Consider the following 19,285-nt stretch of genomic DNA (forward strand, 5'->3'; position numbering starts at 1 on the left):
TTTCAAAAACCTCATACAGGAAATCCAATTTCAAAACAAGGCATTGCTAGGTGGATAGTTAAGTGTATTCAAACCTGCTATCTTAAAGCAAAAAGAGAGCTGCCTATTACACCAAAGGCACACTCAACCAGAAAGAAAGGAGCTACCATGGCCTTTCTAGGGAATATTCCAATGAACGAAATATGTAAGGCAGCAACCTGGTCTACGCCTCATACATTTACAAAGCACTACTGTGTAGATGTGTTCACTGCACAACAAGCCACAGTAGGTCAGGCTGTACTAAGAACATTATTTCAAACTACTTCAACTCCTACAGGCTGAACCACCGCTTTTGGGGAGATAACTGCTTACTAGTCTATGCACAGCATGTGTATCTGCAGCTACACATGCCATCGAACGGAAAATGTCACTTACCCAGTGTACATCTGTTCGTGGCATGAGTCGCTGCAGATTCACATGCGCCCACCCGCCTCCCCGGGAGCCTGTAGCCGTTTAGAAGTAGATCTTAAACAATTGTACATTTGTAAATATATTACTCTAAACCTTTATTATGTACATAAGTATTCATTCCATTGCATGGGCGCACTATTACTAATATACACAACTCCTACCTCACCCTCTGCGGGGAAAACAATCTAAGATGGAGTCGACGCCCATGCGCAATGGAACCGAAAGGGGAGGAGTCCCTCGGTCTCGTGACTCGAAAAGACTTCTTCGAAGAAAAACAACTTGTAACACTCCGAGCCCAACACCAGACGACGGACTGTGCACAGCATGTGAATCTGCAGCGACTCATGCCACGAACAGATGTACACTGGGTAAGTGACATTTTCCATATATATATATATATATATAATAATATAATAATTATAAAACTAAATAAAGAGAAATATATATGTCTATTTTGTTGGGTACTACATAGGCATTTGTTTGGTATACTCTTATGTCAATATTGAGAATATCTTGAAGATGTTTTTATCATCTCTAGCTGCTTTTCCTGGGGAAAAATATATTTATTTGCCAAATGGTTGCTATTTGTTTTTTTTGTTTTTTTTAAAGAGGGCAATTATACATTTACATGGTAAGGGTATTGCTCAATGGGATGCTATGCTGCTCTGTATTCCAAAAGGGTACAACATGCAGTTTCAGACTACATATAAGAACAAATAGATTTATCTTCACTACCTCTTTTGGCAATACGGTCCTATGGTCATGGGTAATGTTTCTTACCCATGTTTTTCTTGTCTTTATGATGTCATTGCTGTGGTCCTTTCCACAGTATTGATGGGCATGGGTTTGCATTTCATTAAGGAAGCAAGTAGCTTATTATTCATTTTGTTAGTTCGCCTCTAACACCAATTGGTAATAATAACAAGGATTTTCTTTATTCCATGTTTTTGAATGTTTATGACTCCTTTTCCGTGGTTCCTTCCACAAGTTTTATGTTGTGAAATATGTTAGGGCTCACCTACATTCTTATAAATGCCCGGTCTTTTTTAATTATTCTTGACCAGTTTTGCTCTAAGAACATATTTTTAATGTCATCGATCATGGGTGATGCTATCTCCATGCTATTAAAGTTTTTATGACTTTTTATTACTGTGGTCCTTTACACAGTTCTTTTGCTAACAAGGATGTCTTTTCTCACAGCTATTCTTAGGAATTCATTGTCTATTTCTCTTGTACTAGACCAGTTTTCGTCTGGTTAGAGATTTTCAATGTTATTGGGTCACTTCTGACACACATTTGACATACTTAACATGAATGAGCTTATTGTCATGTTTTTCTTGTGTTATGGTTTTATTTACCTGTGGTTCCTTCTACATGTTTTGATGTCATAGAGCAGTGGTTCCCAACCTGTGATCTGGGGACCCTTGGGGGCCCACAAAGCTTCTGCGGGGGCCCGTGACTGCTTAGAAATTAAAACATGAACAGATAAGGTCCCCGGCTTTCAAAAATGACTCGGGAGGGGGGAATTCCCATATTCCAATAAATATTCACTGGGGGTCCCTCGGCCCTATTAATGATAAAGTAGGGATCCACAGAAGTCAAAAGGTTGGGAACCACTGTTGTAGAGTATATTATTACTCACCCTAATTATTATGATTGTCTGGTATTTTTCTCTTGTTGTAGACCAATTTTATGGTACTTGGAGACTTTTTTCGGAGGTCTCAGTTCGAATTCCCTCCTCCGGGTTACCGTGACTTTCGTATCTGATTCCCTAGTAAGGAATCTGCGGCTAAATGTCTCTATCAGATGAAAAAGTTACTTACCTTCGGTAACGCATTATCTGGTATAGGCAAGATCTAGCTGCAGATTTCTTAACGACCCTCCCTTCCTCCCTGCTCTGTGAACTGAGTCCTCTATGGTCTCAGAAGATTTAGTTATGGAAATCTGCACGTTGTATTAAGAATTCAGTGATTATTTGACACAGGTGTGTCTTTTGTGCTAGCACACTGTTTCAGTATGCAGTTTCTGTATGTGGCTCCACGTTTGAGCGTGGAAAATAGTCACGGAAGACACTGACGTCGGTGAGCGGGTTATATGCACTCTGTTGATATTACATCCGTTGGACGACGTCAATACGGAGTCGTGCGACGCCTTCTTCCGATGTGCAGATGTGCTAGGGGAAAAAAGCTTCTGGATCCAGGCTTGTGTATGGAGAAGATTCTAACGTAATGAATCTGCTTCTAGAACCTGTCTCTACCAGATAATGCATTACAGAAGGTAAGTAACTTGTTATATGAGCTGGAAGACTTGAAATGTCCATCGCAGGTCTGAGGAAATACAAGACATTATCGGACCGGAGGACCTGCAGGAGGAAGGTTACTAACTCCCTGGAGTTTGTAGCAGATGAGGTCACCTTCTCCCACAAGGACAGCTCGGGGTCTGAGCTTGTTATGCAGGACCTCACTCCTGCAAAAGCAGTAAGTACAGAATCCCCTCCATCTCGCCCCAGCACCAACACCCCGTCCCCAAAGGAACACATACCTGCTCAGGACCAAACAAAGACTTCCTTGGGGACCGCCACTGCCTCCGGGCCATGGTGAGCACCGAACAGCTGTGTTGAAAACGCAACAGAAGATGCATGTTCCCGAGCCAACTCCCACACCTTCCGAGTCGAGCCGACCACTAGACCTGAAAGCACCAGTGCTGAAATATCAGCCTAGCTCGACGCGGAAGCCACAACTTCGGACCCGGGACATTCTGCATCACAGCCCTAGGTGCTAACAGCTGTGTCAGACCCAAAGTCATACTCCTTCCTGAAACAAACAGCCGGATCCGAACCTGTCCTTCAACGGTTCAAACAGAAGATAGGCTCTAGACAACTGCACCTTGTCATCCATCCAGACACTGGCTGCATTTTAACAAGACCTCTATTCCCTGCTGCACAGCCAACCAAGGGACAGTTAACTTTTTAAGAGGCTTTTGACTTTCCTATACTGACAAAGCATAGAAAAAAAAACTGACCAGGCTACTAGCCATGTTCACCCGACTCCACAACCACCAACTGTCACACCACCTGCACTAGCACAATATTCCCTTAAGGGGTCCATACATTGTTGTGGAGATGAGGGAGTCCTGTACTCCATCCCACCTCCTGACGATCTATGGTACACATACTGCATTGAACCACCCACAGATACAGACCCCAATTTATGCCCATCCGAGCTCTCTCCCCCAGACAACACCACTACATACCATGATGTCCTAGGTAGAGCAGGTGCAAACTATATGGTTGAGCTCCACAATGACCTCATAGAGGATAATTTTTATTTGAAACCCACTCCTCTTGCCAATGATCAGCACAGTATCTGTCGATGCTCAAGGGTATACTTAGGCACACAGCAGCCATCTTCAGAGAACTAGTCAAGGCCCTTGTCATAACTCCAAGGCTCGATGATAAAAAGTATAAGGCATCTCCAACCGAGCCCACGTATATTAAAGGTCCACTGCCTCCTGATTTACTGATGGTCGATGCAGAAAGAAAAAGGGAGAACTCAGAAACATCTGGTGAGGTGCCACCATCAGACAAGGAGAATTAGAAGATAGATCCAGCAGGGAAGAGGGTGGCTGCCCAGTCTGCCAATCACTGGAAAATTGGCAAATCTTGCGCTACAGTAGAGCTCACTGGGATGAGATGGAGGAGCTCCTCCAACATCTCCAGATGAGTACAAAAATAGGGCATACAAGATTGCCTCCAAGGGGAAATTAATTGCCAACACCTCCATTAGTTGCACACTAGATGCAGCCGACACAGCAGCAAGGAGCATTAACTCCAGCTGCTACTCAGACATCATGTCTGGGTCAGGGTATCAGGCTTTCAACTAGAAGTGTAATTGAACATACTGGCACTTCCCTTTGATGGAGAACACTTGTTTGGCCCTCAAGTGGATACTGTGCTTGAAAAAATAAAAAAGGACAATGAAACAGCCACAGCCATAGAAGTGTTGCAAACTTCATCCCAAAGGGGCTCCTTTCGCCTGACGCCAACCCCCCTCTTTTTTATGGGGAACTTAAACCCACTTCCATAGAAATGGCCACATCCTACAAACCGTTTTCTGCATAAACTGCAGGAAAGACAAGCTTCACAAAGCCCTCTGCTACTACAACAACACATTGACTTGTCCACCATTCCCCTGATAAAACAACATCTGTCGACTGACAATTACTAGGGTTTCTCCCAGACTGACAGAACATCACCTCCAACACTTTCCTTTTTTAATCTTCCTTTAACTCAGTCCGACTCTTTATTACATACTTAACTACATACACTAGGCAGTTTCACTGATTTTCAATTATTGTTATCTCCCCTTGATGTCAGCCCAGGCAAGTTACTTAATTTTACATTTGAATACACTTGACCACTGTAACACAGATAATTAGCACATCACTGTATATTCGGCATATTCCAGATGCTCTTGAACAAGTAATCATAAGACGTCTACTGAAAGATAAAATCTGTAGAGGAAAATGGCCCTCCAAATTTCAGAGCCATCTCTTTGGTCCCTTATGTTTCCAAACATACGTGGAAGTCTATTGCAGCTCAATTTCAGTGTTTTGGTACTATGTGTTCACCAAATTGACCAGCTTGCAGCTAGAGGCTTTTGCTTCTGAACGTAAATCTTTATTATGGGATTTTGTTAAGGATACTCCAATTTTATTTTTACTTCTTTTTAATTTGTTTTTGCCCTTTGCGCAAATTTGCTTTAGCCCTATAATATCATTCTTCTTATGTATGCTGATGATACACTGACCCTTTTAAACATCCTTCAAATCTTCAGGAAAAGTCTGCTGCTTTGCCCTTTTCAGCAACTTTTAGAAACTTCTCTTCAGTGAGTGGGGCACTTCTGTTCACTTCTAACTAGTTCAGTAAGTGTGGTCAGGCACTGTGGCCCAAATGTATTGGCCCTCTCCTGAACCAACTCTGGTTGTTAGGAACTTGGGAACCCTGCTTCGTTCTAAGTTTTTGCTAACTCAGCAAAAGGCAGATGTTACCAGCTCATGCATCTATGTAATCTCCATTTGATGTTTCCATTTCACTGCATCATAGCTGTTAATTTTATACCACATATTGGAAATTCAGTATATTTGGGACTCCCTAAAATGACTATCCAACAATGTATACACTTTTAAAATGTGGATGTTAGGGTGCTATTTCACTTGGCTGAGTTTTATTAAGTTGCTCATATTGGGACCCGTTTCACAAGAGGAATTTACCTGTATTACCCATATACTTCTCTGTGAAAATATACTTGATCCACAGTCCAAGAAGTGTTTTAATTAAAACCCCCAAATATCCATTCCCATCGTGTTCACAACTACTTTTTAAAATGCCTAGTTGCAATATTTTGCAATAGCCTTGCTGTAGGTTTGGACCCTGACATTTGAATACTGTTGCTATCTCCAGGAGACTCTCCTCAAAGTTAGTTTTACCTTACCAAATGTTCAGTCAATAATAATAATAAAAGATTACCACATTTCTAGAAAAGCATGGTCCTTACCTTTGGAGTTAATATGGAGGACCTGCTACCACCTGCTTATGTTGTAAGAGTTAGGGCCTTTCCTGGTCTACCCTCTTGGGAATAGAGTCTGGATAATAAACTGAGCAGTTGTCTGTGGGTACCATTGTCAAAAGGGTGGGTCAGCATGCATGAACACATCAAAATTTGTCATAGCTTGCTACGTAGTATGTCAGGATTTTCCTTCTAGGTAGCTGTTCTGACTGAGGAAGGTGCTCACATTGGACTAGGAGAGTACATCTCTGCCTCGCAATCACTATAGTAAATTGTATCTTTTTGGCTGTTATCCAGCACACACAACAATTGTATGTGTATGTTGGAGGCGGTCTTGTGACATGGATCGAGAAGAGCTGGACTTTTTTTGATCCAATGGATCACCATCCAATGGATTTCAGGAGTGTAAATCTCTTCAGGCTGTAGAGAACTGACTGTAGTGGCAGTGACATGATTCTAGAAGCATTTTAGGACTTATCTGCCTGTCGCCTGTGAGGGAGAGTGACGTGTCAGCCTCTCCCTATTTCTGGAATTTAGTCTTGCAGTTCAGTGCAACAGTGTCATTTCCCCACCCACGTGGGGCATGGTATGTGCATTGCTTCTGTGTAGAGGAAACCTATGTAGGGTTTTACACACTTTTGACTGTGGCCATACTGAGTTATAATATTTTATTTGATATACTTGGTGGTACATAAGATAGTAGGTTAGAAGGAGCGCCCAGGCAGCAAATGTAGACTGTAGGACTTCCTCCTAGAAAATTCTAGTGATCCTCTGTAGTTGGTCAGGCTGAGGAGTATTAAGGAGAGGAAACGGATGACCCCATTGAACCTAGGCAGTTTGCCTCTACCCTTACCTGGTCCATTATTCACTACAAGGCCTACTTTCCACAGTTTAACATGAAGTTAACTGGGGCAGCCCACCTCATGTTTGTGCTCTAGTTTTTGGTGCTCCTTACAAGAGACTCTGAGTTCCAAAACACCTTCTTGTTTACACTTTGTGACAGAGTTTGAGTCAGTCACACTGAGTTGAATGAGCAAAAAAGGAAGAACTGTCCAGAACTGGATTAAGAAGTGACGATTGGAATGCATAAGTGCCATCTGCAGCTTTCATATAAAGATGAGAGAAAGAACTTCCCACTAGTTTGCTGATATTTTGTTTCTGAAGTCAGGATCGCCACACTAAGGTTATCCAGAATCTCGGAGCTGCAGGGTTGGGGCATCCACAGCCAAATCCCTTTGCCAGGGTCCAGATTAATAATCAGGGGAACATTGCTTTAAGGTTTTTGAATGAAGTGCCTGAACTCTATTTTGATGGACAGAGTGGACCATCTGTTCATTTGAGACAGCGGAGGTGTCCTTGCATTAGAGAGATTCTACTCTGAGGCTGGAAGGAGCTGAGGCAGAACAAGTGAACAAATTCCACTGTATGCCAGAGAAAGATTTGCACTAGTCTACGAGGGTGAAATCCAGGAGTTCATGAGGTGCCATAATTGTGTGACATAACTGCTAAGCGCTATGGACAGAGGATAAGTGGGTAAGTTCTGCAATTTCCCTAACATCACTCAGGCATCATGAAGACACCCCGCGCTGTAAGAAATTGCCACAAAGACATGATGCACTGCAAGAGACTGGTCCACCATCTGCTGTCTACACCGAATACAAGCCACTGTGACTGAGACCAACATCAGGAGTCACTTTCTCACATGGAGTTGGCACCTCGCTGTTTAGGTGCTGGGTTTGTGTCGTGGCCCGAGAAAGACACTCCAGCTACTCGACCGACTGAAGCATGAACACCGTGCTCTCCCCATCGCCTCTGCAATTGGTGCTGGCTCTACCTGTAGTTACCTGATCATTTTGTAGCATCACCAATCCCATCCACAGACTAGTTGGGCTAGGCCAAGCTCACCGCTCCCGGAGAGCTGAGTGCAGTTCAGTGCCCACTCATATAGCAAAGCACGTCCACAAAGGACACTCTGAGATGTGCAGCCTGTGCCTGATTCACTCACACACCACAAAAGGGTACTGTGTCCCACAGCGAAGCATGCATTCAAAGGCAAGCCAAGACCAAACTCTTCTTGAGAAACGAAGCTGGAAAGCGCTCCTACCGTGCCACACTCCCAAAATGACCTTTCAAACCCCCTAAATGCATAACTAGGGCACTCCTTTAGACTGTGGTACAACAGCATCTTGCAAGGGTGCCCCACGGGAATGGCGTAGGCTATTCTGAGTCAACTGTTTGAAGGATTTAATTGTAATTAGTTACTACTAAACAGTTTATCTCTAGGTTTAAGGTTTGTGCTTTACAGTAAAGTACTTCTCATTTCCAAAAGACCAAGCACTGGTTGGAAATTACATTATTAAATCCACATTAGAGGTTTGTAGTCTGTAGTGACATAGGTCTCTAAGCTCTCCATACCATAACATTATTAAATCATATAGTGCTTTGTTGTGATGTACCCCTGTGAGCCCCCTCCATCCACCTCTCACCGTAAGCCTTGGGCTGCAGGCTTGCACCACCTTGAGAATCTAGTGCTAAAGGTTTGCACTTGGTGCTCAGTTTTGCATCCAACAGTAATGTCACTCGCAGGTCATCTGTGGTTAACTGCTCCGATTGACCAGAGCACAATACCCCCGCCTGCCCTGGGACACCTAAAAAAAGGTTCCCACATGGAACTTTACTATCCAAGGAGAAAACTGTAACTGGTTCTCAGAAGGTAATGTGGTGTTTTCAGGAAATCTTGTTCAAAACAGCATCTATTCATTTATTATTATCCATACAGTTTTGGTTATTACAGCACACATGAAGTTACTTCTAAATATGCAACGCCTGACGGTGTCTTACAGTGTTTAATTTTTTTATGGAATGCAGTTAACAGATGATAGAATTCAGTAGACTGAGTGTTCAAATTACTAGTCTGGGTAAGATGAGGGATGGAAACATGAGAAACTACGAAGTACATATTTTTCTTTGAACTGCTCCTTGAACCACGTTTTGAACAGCTTATTTTTTTTTATAAACTATTCATCTCAGTTTTGTCTTTACGTGCAATTGTTTCCTGCTCATTCTGTCATAGTTAATATTTTGGCACCATTCATCAGACCCTGTGCTTGTTACAGCAAAACTGTTGTTTTCATGATTTTCATTTCATTTGAATCCTGTTTGTCAGACAATATCTCCCAGGCTTCTGTGATGGTGGACTCAGATCGGAGTGAGACTTTGCTTCCATTCAGTATTCCATTGTCATTTCGCTCTCCATCTCCTCGTGTCTCTCTCCAGGCCGTAAAAGACAGGTAATTCATGACCCTCCATTCTCATCACCCACTTTTTTTAATACCAAGGTGGTGATTTGTTTAGGCATATAATGCCAATGACACAAAGTTCTGTTTCTAATCACTGCAAAAGAACTACATTTGTGTACCAGACAAATGCAAAAACTGGATGAGGATGAAAGGGAATGTTGAAAGAGGAGTGTGGGGAGGTTGGTGGGGGAGAGGGGGGGGTGGGTTTTGCTTCCAGTCAAAGACCTAGGTAGCAAATGTGATACATTTTAGAAAAATAGATAAATAAACCTGGAATAACAACTATAGTCCTTCCTGAGCGTGAATATTGGGTAATAGCTATTCACTAAACCTTTTTCAATGAGTTAAGGTCATACTTCCCTACAGAAATATAAATAATTATTTTGACTGTTTGAATGATTCAGATTACCAAACACATCTAGGCAAGCTTCTCTTATACCTTATATGACTCTTCTAATGCAATGAGGGACACATATTGAACAAACACATCACCTTTGGTTGAATTTCAGGACTAGTTAACTGAAGTGAGGGCCTTAAAGTTGTTGCTGTGAAGTATAGCACCAAATGATTTTTGTGCAAGCGGCAACTACTATCAAGCAATACCTGAAGATTTCCAGGTGGGAATCCAAGACCTTGATTAAAGAAACCACATGTCACGGAGCGAAGGCAGGGCCAAAAAATTCCAGAGGTAACACTTAGCAAGGATACAAGGCAAGGTAATACCAGGCTACAGAAAGTATAAATGAGGCCACTAAACAGAAAGGGGTGTACTGCTATATGAACAAGATTTCTCTTAGTAGTTTAGGGAAAGTCCTGCACCAGCAGATTGCTCTTAAAAACAGTCATACAGCGAAGTCATAGTAGGGCCTGCTGTATAGAGACTGCTGCAAACAGTGCAAGATGAACCCAGACTGACAACAAACACTGAGACAAGTAAGACTCCAAAGGAACTGGGTGCAAAAATAGAAGTCTTTCCCTTACTTTATCTGAATGTAGACTGTTGTAAAGTTCCCATTTTGGATGAACACCCCGACTTTTTGCTTCTTGATGCTGTTTCTTTTGACCTGTAAGTTTACTGAGGCCTGCTAACCAGACCTAAATACCAGTGCTCTTTCCATTAAGTTTTACTGAGACAATTGCAGATCCAATTGGCAAGGGCTTTGCCACCCCGTAAGGCCCTGGTAAATGGTACCAGTGGTACTCAATGAAGAGATGGTAAAGGGGTAACCAGGGCTACAGCACTCGTTGTGCCCCCCTGCCTGACCCGAGTAAAAGTAAACCTGCATAGCTTTCATGTCATCCTGCACGAGTAGCTTGCCTGCTATAGTTCGACTCTGCCCACACCAGGTGCCAGTAGAGCCATAGCACAGGTCAGTCACCTCAAGACAGGCCTTCTATAGCCCAGGAGGCAGGGTGCACTGTGTTAAGAGTGTGGACATATATGCATAAGCATATATGGCCCTGTGGCAGCATTTAAAACATAATGCTACTGCAACTGACCAGCGGCCTGTAGGATAACATGAGCTGGCACCCGGGCAGTCTCCAAATGTCCAGCTCCATGATGGCCCAGCTGATTTCCCCTGTGTTTGATATCAAACACTGCTTTTTAACCTTGAGTACGATTCTCGTACCCAGGATTAGCTATCATGTATCCTGGTGGCGTCTTTAGAGGATGTCCACCATGATACCAGCTTTCCCCTGCCTCAGTGCGCTCTCCTGAGCCATTTGCCGACAAGACTCTACTGTCTTGCTGGATGTGCTAACACTTCCCTCATAATGGAGACAAAGGACCTAGGCAGGACGGCGGTCACACCTCCTCCCTGCCAGGAAGGCTAGTGTTTACAGTAATCAAGGCAGTGAGCCGCGAAGGCTTCACCGCCCTTGATATGTAATCTTTTGTCCCCCACCGGGGACAAAGCCTTTCCCGCCCTGACCATGCTGGCAGGTGGGAAAATCTATTCAGAAGGCATACACCCCCTAAAAGCTAGCCACACCTTTAGGGTGGGCCAGGAGGTCTGTACAGCCGAAGAAGGGTTCTGCTATGTTGGCAAGCCTTAGGAATAGTTTGTTCTGGGTAGGAAAGTGACATACTCCTACTGGAGGTTGTCACTTCAGGGGAGGGCTAGCCGCAGGGACCAGCAGCCCACTGGCCACTGTGCTCCACACTATTAATGCCCCGTAAGCCAGGATTTAAGGGGCTCCCCTGTCACCAGAACCTCAAACTTCTGAAATTAAGAAGAGGCAAAAAGAAGGTGCCATCACCCACAGCAGGACTTCAGACTCCACCCCAGGGCAAAGAGAGTACACTTAAGTGCCCTGAGGAGACCATGTACTGGAACTGTGTGATTGACGTGTGCCCGTGGCAAACACTCATTACTCCCCACAAGAGGGATTCCAGTGGATGCCAGAAGCTAAAGCAGACTTGCCTGACTGTTGGCACCAGTGACCTGCAGCCTGCAGAAAAAACGTTGTGCTGCATCCCCAGAAGTGCAGCCAGTCGGACCCCTCAAGAAAGTCGTGTCCTGCTCCCTGGGAGTTGTAGTGAAGCTCTCACCAAGTTTTGAGCCACTGCCCCCTTCCGGACGACCTCCAGCCGACAAAGTAACCGTGGACTACATTTGCCGCTGCCATTGTATAAAGAATGTATTTTTGAGCTTTTGTAATTATTGAGTAGATGTAATATTCAGATGGTTGTGCTCTCTCCGAAATTAGGGGTGATTTTTTTTATATATCAACTGGGTGGGCACCAGTTAAGTAGGGTGGCTTGCACAGAGCAATTTCTATCTGTGCCCAAATTTTGTAGTATCCACCCCGAAGTGTGCTTTTGTCAAGTGCTGCATTTTGACAGCACCAGCAGCTCCTGTGAGCATTAAGGACAGCCAGAGCACCTCTGCACCCGGACTCTCTGGGCAAGGTAACTAGGAACTGACTGTTGAGGCTTGGTCTAGGGATCTAAGATTTTCACCATTGACTTCAATGGGAGTCTTTTGCCCATTGAAGTTACTCTATTTTTCAGTGCTTTATAAATTGCCAACTCCGGTTGTGTGTAGAATAAAAAGTTTGTTTTGGTGTCTAAATTAAGATAAAATCTGCTTTATTTTTCTAAATTGGTGTTGAATTTATTTCGAGTGGTGTCATTTGCTTATTGTCCATGTGGTTGTTGTGAAATGCTTTACACATGTTCCTGTAAGTAGCCTGACTGGTCTTTGCCACACTACCAGAGCTGAGCTAAGGTTTACTAGTGTGATCCCGAGGTCCACCTCTGGGTAACATGCCAGTATTACATGGTAAGACCCCCCCCAGTATACCACATAATACTGCCACCTTGATAAAGGCACTAACGCAGAGATCCTACTGTAAGTGGATATGGACTGCAACAGACAGTGGACATAACTTGGAGTGGAACAGAAAACCAGAGTAGAAAGAATAACCAGAATGCAGGACAGACAAGACAACAGACAGACCAGGAGTAAAACCGGACAAGGAATTATGAACAGGGCTTCAGAAATGAAGGGCAGGCTTTACCCAACAGGCACTGGAACAAGAAATGCCCCATTGGTATGGGAATACTGGAACTAGGATTCAGAGCAAGAAACTCAAGGCTGTGTCCAACAGGCTCTAGAAAAGTAAGGCCCCGTAGGTACAGGGAAAGTAGAACTAGGATTCAGAGCATGGAACTCGAGGATGTACCCAGCAGGCACTGGAACACACAATGCCATGATGTAACATTGTCTTACCACAGGAATTTAGAACAAGGACAGAACAGAAATTCAAACAAGGAAATAAAGGGAATTGCTGCCAACGCAGTGAATATTTGGTCAGAAGCCCATTAGGGAAAAAACAGAACCCAGGATATTAGGCTGGAAAGAAAGGTGAAACAGAGGAATAAGGGAAACACAGTGCTGCCCAGGGCATCCACAGAAGCAGCAGGGCACCGCAACAAGCAGTAGGATGAATCCAGAACTCCTTTTAAAGTTTCAAGAATTCAGCAGTGCTTGCAACTGGAGACGAAAGCAGAAGCTCTCAGCAGCAGCAGTTGAAGCACAAGTTTTTAATGCAGAAGCCAGGCTTAAATCTCTCCTCTGAGCTCAAAGCTGCACAGGGTGCTGGGAATTTAGAACAGGTGTTGCAGGCTGCATCACAGTGCGGGTGACAGCAGTCAAAGTCCCTCCTCCAGCTCTCTGCCTAAAGAAGTTCTCAGAGGTTCCAAGAAGCAACCAGTAGGCAGAACAAATATCCGGAGTGGAGCATGGATTGGATCTAGTTTCGTAATATGACCAGAATTCATGCAAAGGAGCACATGGGCATGATGGAAGCAGTAAGACAGAGTTCCAAGTATAATATGATTCACTGAAAGTCTTCTCCTCTATAGCTAATGGTAAGGTAAGGCATACAAGTACCATAATGCATTGTTGAATGATAAGTAAACCCTGTAATGGAATCTGGAGCGAACCAGATTTCCAAGAGGGTTTTAATACTGAAGTTCAGCACAGGTTCCAAACTCGTATTCAGGATGGCAGCAGGCTTGCAGAAGGTCCTCACAGCTCCATCCAGTGGTAGAATCCCAGAATCATGACACCACAATCAGAATATCTACACTTAAGGCTTTAGAGTGAACCTGAAAAATCAAGTTAGAGAATCCGGGAAGGTGAGATAAAGACTAAAAATGATCAGACGCAGAAACGCCTGAGGCACCCCAAAATGAAGTACCTTAGGGTTTAATTGAAAAAGAGGGTGATGGATCATCTAGGACTTAAGTTTTTACCTGCTGAATGTTTTCTAATGGATGCTTCTAACTGCAGATTCCTTTCCTTTGCATTATCCCCTGCTACCAGACTGGATCCGAGAGATATTTCAGCATAGCCCCTGCGTGCCAGAAGGTGGCATTGTGCTGTTCTACGTCAACTGCGTTCTGCCTTGGAAGTAATAGTTGGAGCAGGATATTACCAACTTCTCCGGTGTCAGATCCTTCCTTTTTGTGCCTTCGTACATGAATCTGGTGCTAGCTGCTCATTTATTTCTGCCAATCAAAAAGTGTTTTTTCTTGAAATTAGTTTCCAGTGTGCAGGGAAACATATCCCCTGCAAAAACTACAGGCTTACAGGGTTTAAGCCTTGTAGGGAGTTTCAAACACATGTCTGTGGCATATCTACCAAAGTGTGTGTCTGGTGTTTGTTCATGGTTAACGACTCCAAGGCATGCGAGGACTGTGCCCTGATGTACCCGAAATCAGTCCGGAAATGCAAAGCCAAGCTGTACATCGCCAAACACTTCAGGAAGTGGCATAAGGCCGGCTTCTGCTCGAAGTCGAAGCACAGACCCGTTCCTGCTCCTGGGGTCATTTTGACAACAGGTCATCGTTGCAGTCCAATTTCTCACATAAGTCCAAATCCAAAAAGAAGCACAAAAAGTACATGCAGGCCTCGTCCCAGAGCCTGGGAAGTTGTGAGGATACCAATGTGCCCCTTGGTCTTGCTCGCGGTCCCCTTCTGAGGAGCCAGTTCTGCAGCTGATGCTGATGCACATGAATTTCCTGGGGTGTCGTGATACCACAACTGTCTGAGGTGTTTAGGAGGCCATGTTTACATCTTTGGCACCCTAACAACTTCTTCTGGTGCACCTTCGGGCCCTACGGATCCGTGGAAGCATGCAGAGAGGAGCCATGGAGGGAGCCCTGGCCTTGTTTATCGGACCTGGGTGTTACCCCAGTTATAACGTAGTGTTCAAAAAGGGTAGAGGTCTTTGTTGCGTGTTGTGATTTCAGTGCAAATCAATCCTAGATAGAAAGGAGTGTAGCAGATTAAATTTGAGGGTTTCTGAGAGTGCTGTGTGCAGGGCTACTAGAACTGGAGTAGCAATGATTTGATTATAGTGCATTAGTAGAGCTGTGTTTCTTCTGTTAGTGCATTAGAAATGGGTGCTACAAATCTGCATTAAGCTTTTTTGGTAACTCTGTGAGTCACATATAGGGAGAACTGCAGGTCAGCATTTAGGTGCAAAGAAAAGGTGAGCGTGGAGTCCCATACGGAAGAACAGAGACGATACAGGAAAGAATTGAGTTGCCTTGGCAAATGTATGTGCTGGATCTCTATAGTGAAAATACTCCTAGGTCAGTTTTGAGTTTTGAACATTCCAGATAAGTATGTGGGTGCATAGGCAATGCTGCAATCGTTCTGGTCCAGCCCCCATATGTGTAATTGCATGTCTCACACCATCAGACAGCTTTCTGTGTCACTAGACAACTAGACCGCAAAAAACTATATATAGCTGATTTTATTGTGGCCAAACATTCAATACTGAATTTGTGTCTTCTGGATGTTTTCATAACTCATGTGCCTTGCACTAGCAGTCTTTTTCTGACATATTATGTGAATGTTTGAACATCTGCCTTTCAGTGTTTCAAGTTTTGTACGTAAGACTACAGAAAAGATTGGGACATTTCATGCGAGCCCTGAAATCCACTCCAGGTCAGATGTGAAAGATGAAGACCAGAAAATTGAAGTAGCAGTCACTGTTGTAGAAGACCCAGAAGAGACAGAATATGAGTGAGTGCAGTTATTTTTTGGAAATGGTTTAATTCAGTTATAAAATGTATTTAAACAAGTGACTTCTGGTCTAATAGTCAGCTGTAATTTTGTAGGTCAAAGCCTACCAAAGAGCGCAGCTGTCTTGTTTGCTAAAGAAATCTTGGGGACATTTGGGACATCTTGGGGACGTTTAGAAAACTTCCCTGGGAATGCTTCCTGCCCTTTGCTGAGCATTAGGTTTGTGTTTTGTTACTCACATTTGCTTGCTTTCTGTTTGCTGGCTCTACTTGTTTTAAGCTGTCCAGCTTGAGCTTGTCCCTTCCCTTCCCCAAACCCCATATACTGTATTCTTCCACCAGTACTGGATTTCTGTAAACAGGCCTTTAAATCATGTTCTTATCTTGTCATATTTGCTGTGAATTGAAAGACAGAGGTCAGATGTCAGGCTCTGTCTTCCAGGGAGCTTAGTGTTTACTTTTCTTTCTCTGACCTCGAAGTGAGAGGGTTTATGTGACAATCATACTGGCTACTGGGTTGTGCTTTAGGAAGGCTGGGTGAAAATTAAATGTCAGTAAATGAACCGTGAAGATGTTTCAGAATATAGCAGATTTAGAAAAGCACAATTGAAGTACATCTTTGGTAATTCTCTAGTGTGGTGGAAACAGATATTTTTATATAGTCAAAATAAATTAGTTCACTAAGTGATGACATTTCCACACGTTCTTGTTTATGCGCTGTATACTTTTAGCAGTAAAACTGTACATCTATGCAGATGTAATGGTCATTTCAATTGAAAGATGTGCTGTCTACTGGCAGTGCGCCATCACACCATGCATACTCCACTTGATCCAACCCCACTCTCTTCTACATCATTCTACCCTATGCCAGTGCACTCTACCCCACACTACTCTACTATGCACCACTGGACTCTTCGCCACTGCACTGTACATCATTCTACTCTGTCACTCCACTCTGTACTCTACAACGCTGCACTCTGTGCCAATGCGCTCTACTGTGTATCACTCCACAGTTTGCCAGTGCACTCATTGCCAATCCACAACGCCGCTAATCTACTCCGCATTCTACACCACTCTACATTACACCACTGTACTCTACCTGCACCACTCCACTTTACTATGAAACAATCTATTCTGCGCTTCTCCCTTGGCTCCACTCCAATCAGTACCAATCTACTCTACTCTGCATCACTCCTATCTGCTCCACTGCACTCTACTCTTCATCACTGCACTCTAGATCAGTGCACCGTACACCCCTGTACTTAAAACCAATGCCCCCTACCTGGCATTTCTGATCACGTGCTTTAGAACTGGGACCCCACCAGGCCTCCCTTTGGCCAACATTGCACCTTAATACATGGCATTTGATGGATCAAGAATGCCCCAAGTCAGTAGAGGAACTCCAGGCTTTCTTTATACTCAACTGTAACTCGGTGTTTTCTGCTGGGACCCTGTGGGCAGTGAGCAAACCACCCTTGAGGACTCTAATTGAAGGGTACGAGCGGATGAAGGAGACACACTATGAGGTTCAAGTAACAGAGTTGGAGGTTTACAGCTGATGAGAACTAAACTTCAACAGGTTTCCTAGAAGAGGCAAAGCAGTGCTGGAGAGCATCGACCCAACGAGTTTGAGTATGTGGATAAGCCTAGTAACCTACTCTATTGGCTGGCGACACACAATGCCTCCAACAGGATAGCGCTGGCCATCCGTGACTCCTCCAGAGCCCTCTACGAGGGTCTGCCTGAGATTGGGTAAGTCTTTGTGGCTTACTATTGAAACTTGTATGTGACGATCCCTTCACCCGCACAGGAAGTTGCGTCCCCACTAATACAAATTATCCCTCTGTCTTTGAATCCTCGTTTCTTAGCCCAATATCTCAACCAATCACTCACAGCGGAGGAGGTGTGCGTGGCTCTCTCTGATGTCGTTGGGTAAGACACCTTGCCCAGACGAATTACTCATTGAATTCTTTAAATGTTATCCCACTCATTTGATACACCACCTATTGGCCCTCTATATTGAAGCAACAGAGCTTGAGTCCTTTCCCCAGACCTAGACACTGCCACCATCGTGGTGATACCTAAGGCGGACCAGCCTACAGACCGCTGCTCCTCATACAGGCCAAATTCCCTCATTAAAGTGGACATTAAGGTGTTTTGCGAAGGTCCTAGCGACCAGATTGTGTCAGGCACTGAGTTACCTGATCCACCCGGACCAATGTGGATTCATGCCTGGCAGAAGCCCCTGTCACTTCATAAGGTGGGTGCAGCTAGTCCTCTCTGTCATGCCACCTAAAAGGTTCCCTGGCCCTCCTCCTTATTGACTGACATAAGGCCTTTGATACAGTCTTGGGGACCTTTCTGGAGGCCGTGTTACAGCAGGCCGGCTTTGGACTTTACTTTCATCGACTCATGGGGCTGCTGTATAACTGCCCTACAGCCCAAGTCCGAGTGAAACAAGACCTATCCCAGCCTTTCCCAATCCTCAGGGGCACTTGTTAGGGTTGCCTTCTGTCTCTGTTTTTGTTGGCGCTAGTGATAGAGCCCCTGGCGCACCTGATCAGATGCAACACTTTTGGGAGTTGGCAGTGGGATGGGTATGCTGCAGAGTACTTAGCTTTCTTTGCAGACAACATTCTGTTATTCCTGGGAGATCCACAGTTTTTGGGCCCCAGATGCCTTGAAATCCTCCTTCTGTATGGGGAAGCCTCCGGCCTGCAGATTAACATGAACAAATCACTACTGGTGCTGATTGAAGGCGATGCAGATGGCCAGGCCTGGTGCAATGAGGGGCCGAAAGTATGTCTCTCCTTCAATTACCTTGGGATCTATATCTCACGCCTCCCGGACCTGGCATGTACCCTTAATTTTCAACCCCTTATGATGGCCCTAAATAGGGAGGCCCCCCTGCCTCTAAAACCAATGGGGCACATAGCCTTATTTAAGATGAAGTATGTTAGAAATGGGGTTTCTGGTGGGCTGGGATATCCTAAGCCAGGCAGAACCCCCCACTCTACTCAGGGCGAGGGAGTTACACACCCAAGATAACCCCTGCTCACTCCCTTGGTAACTTGGCACAAGCAGTCCGGCTTATCCCAGAGGCAATGTGTAAAGCGTTTGTACAACACACACAACACATGTGACACAGTAAATACACCATACAGGAAACACAACCACCAGTTATATAAAAATAAACTGTATTGCATAAAACATCATTAAACCAAACGCGACATGTATGAGTAAAGTGTTACACAAGCAGTTGTCAGAACATTACACAGGTTACTAGTACTCTGTGAAAATAGAGAGTAGTGAGGTAAACATATAGGTTACTGGTATTCTGCAACACAAGCAGTAGTCAGTTTGTCATTATCACCAAAAAGGCACATGTCAGAATGAATATATCAGAGATTCCAAGACATCATCAT

General features: G+C 44.2%; 1 protein-coding gene across 1 annotated transcript in view; it reads left to right on the forward strand.

The window, feature by feature from the left end:
- Positions 1-19,285, forward strand: part of HPS5 (HPS5 biogenesis of lysosomal organelles complex 2 subunit 2) — a 422,510-nt gene that overhangs the window by 216,909 nt on the left and 186,316 nt on the right. The window contains exons 13-14 of the mRNA XM_069223753.1: positions 9,184-9,307; positions 15,712-15,861. Of these exons, the coding sequence (XP_069079854.1) occupies positions 9,184-9,307; positions 15,712-15,861 (274 nt within the window). The remainder of the gene's footprint in view (positions 1-9,183; positions 9,308-15,711; positions 15,862-19,285) is intronic.

This window comes from Pleurodeles waltl, chromosome 3_1, assembly GCF_031143425.1.
Source record: "Pleurodeles waltl isolate 20211129_DDA chromosome 3_1, aPleWal1.hap1.20221129, whole genome shotgun sequence".
Lineage (NCBI taxonomy): Eukaryota > Metazoa > Chordata > Amphibia > Caudata > Salamandridae > Pleurodeles > Pleurodeles waltl.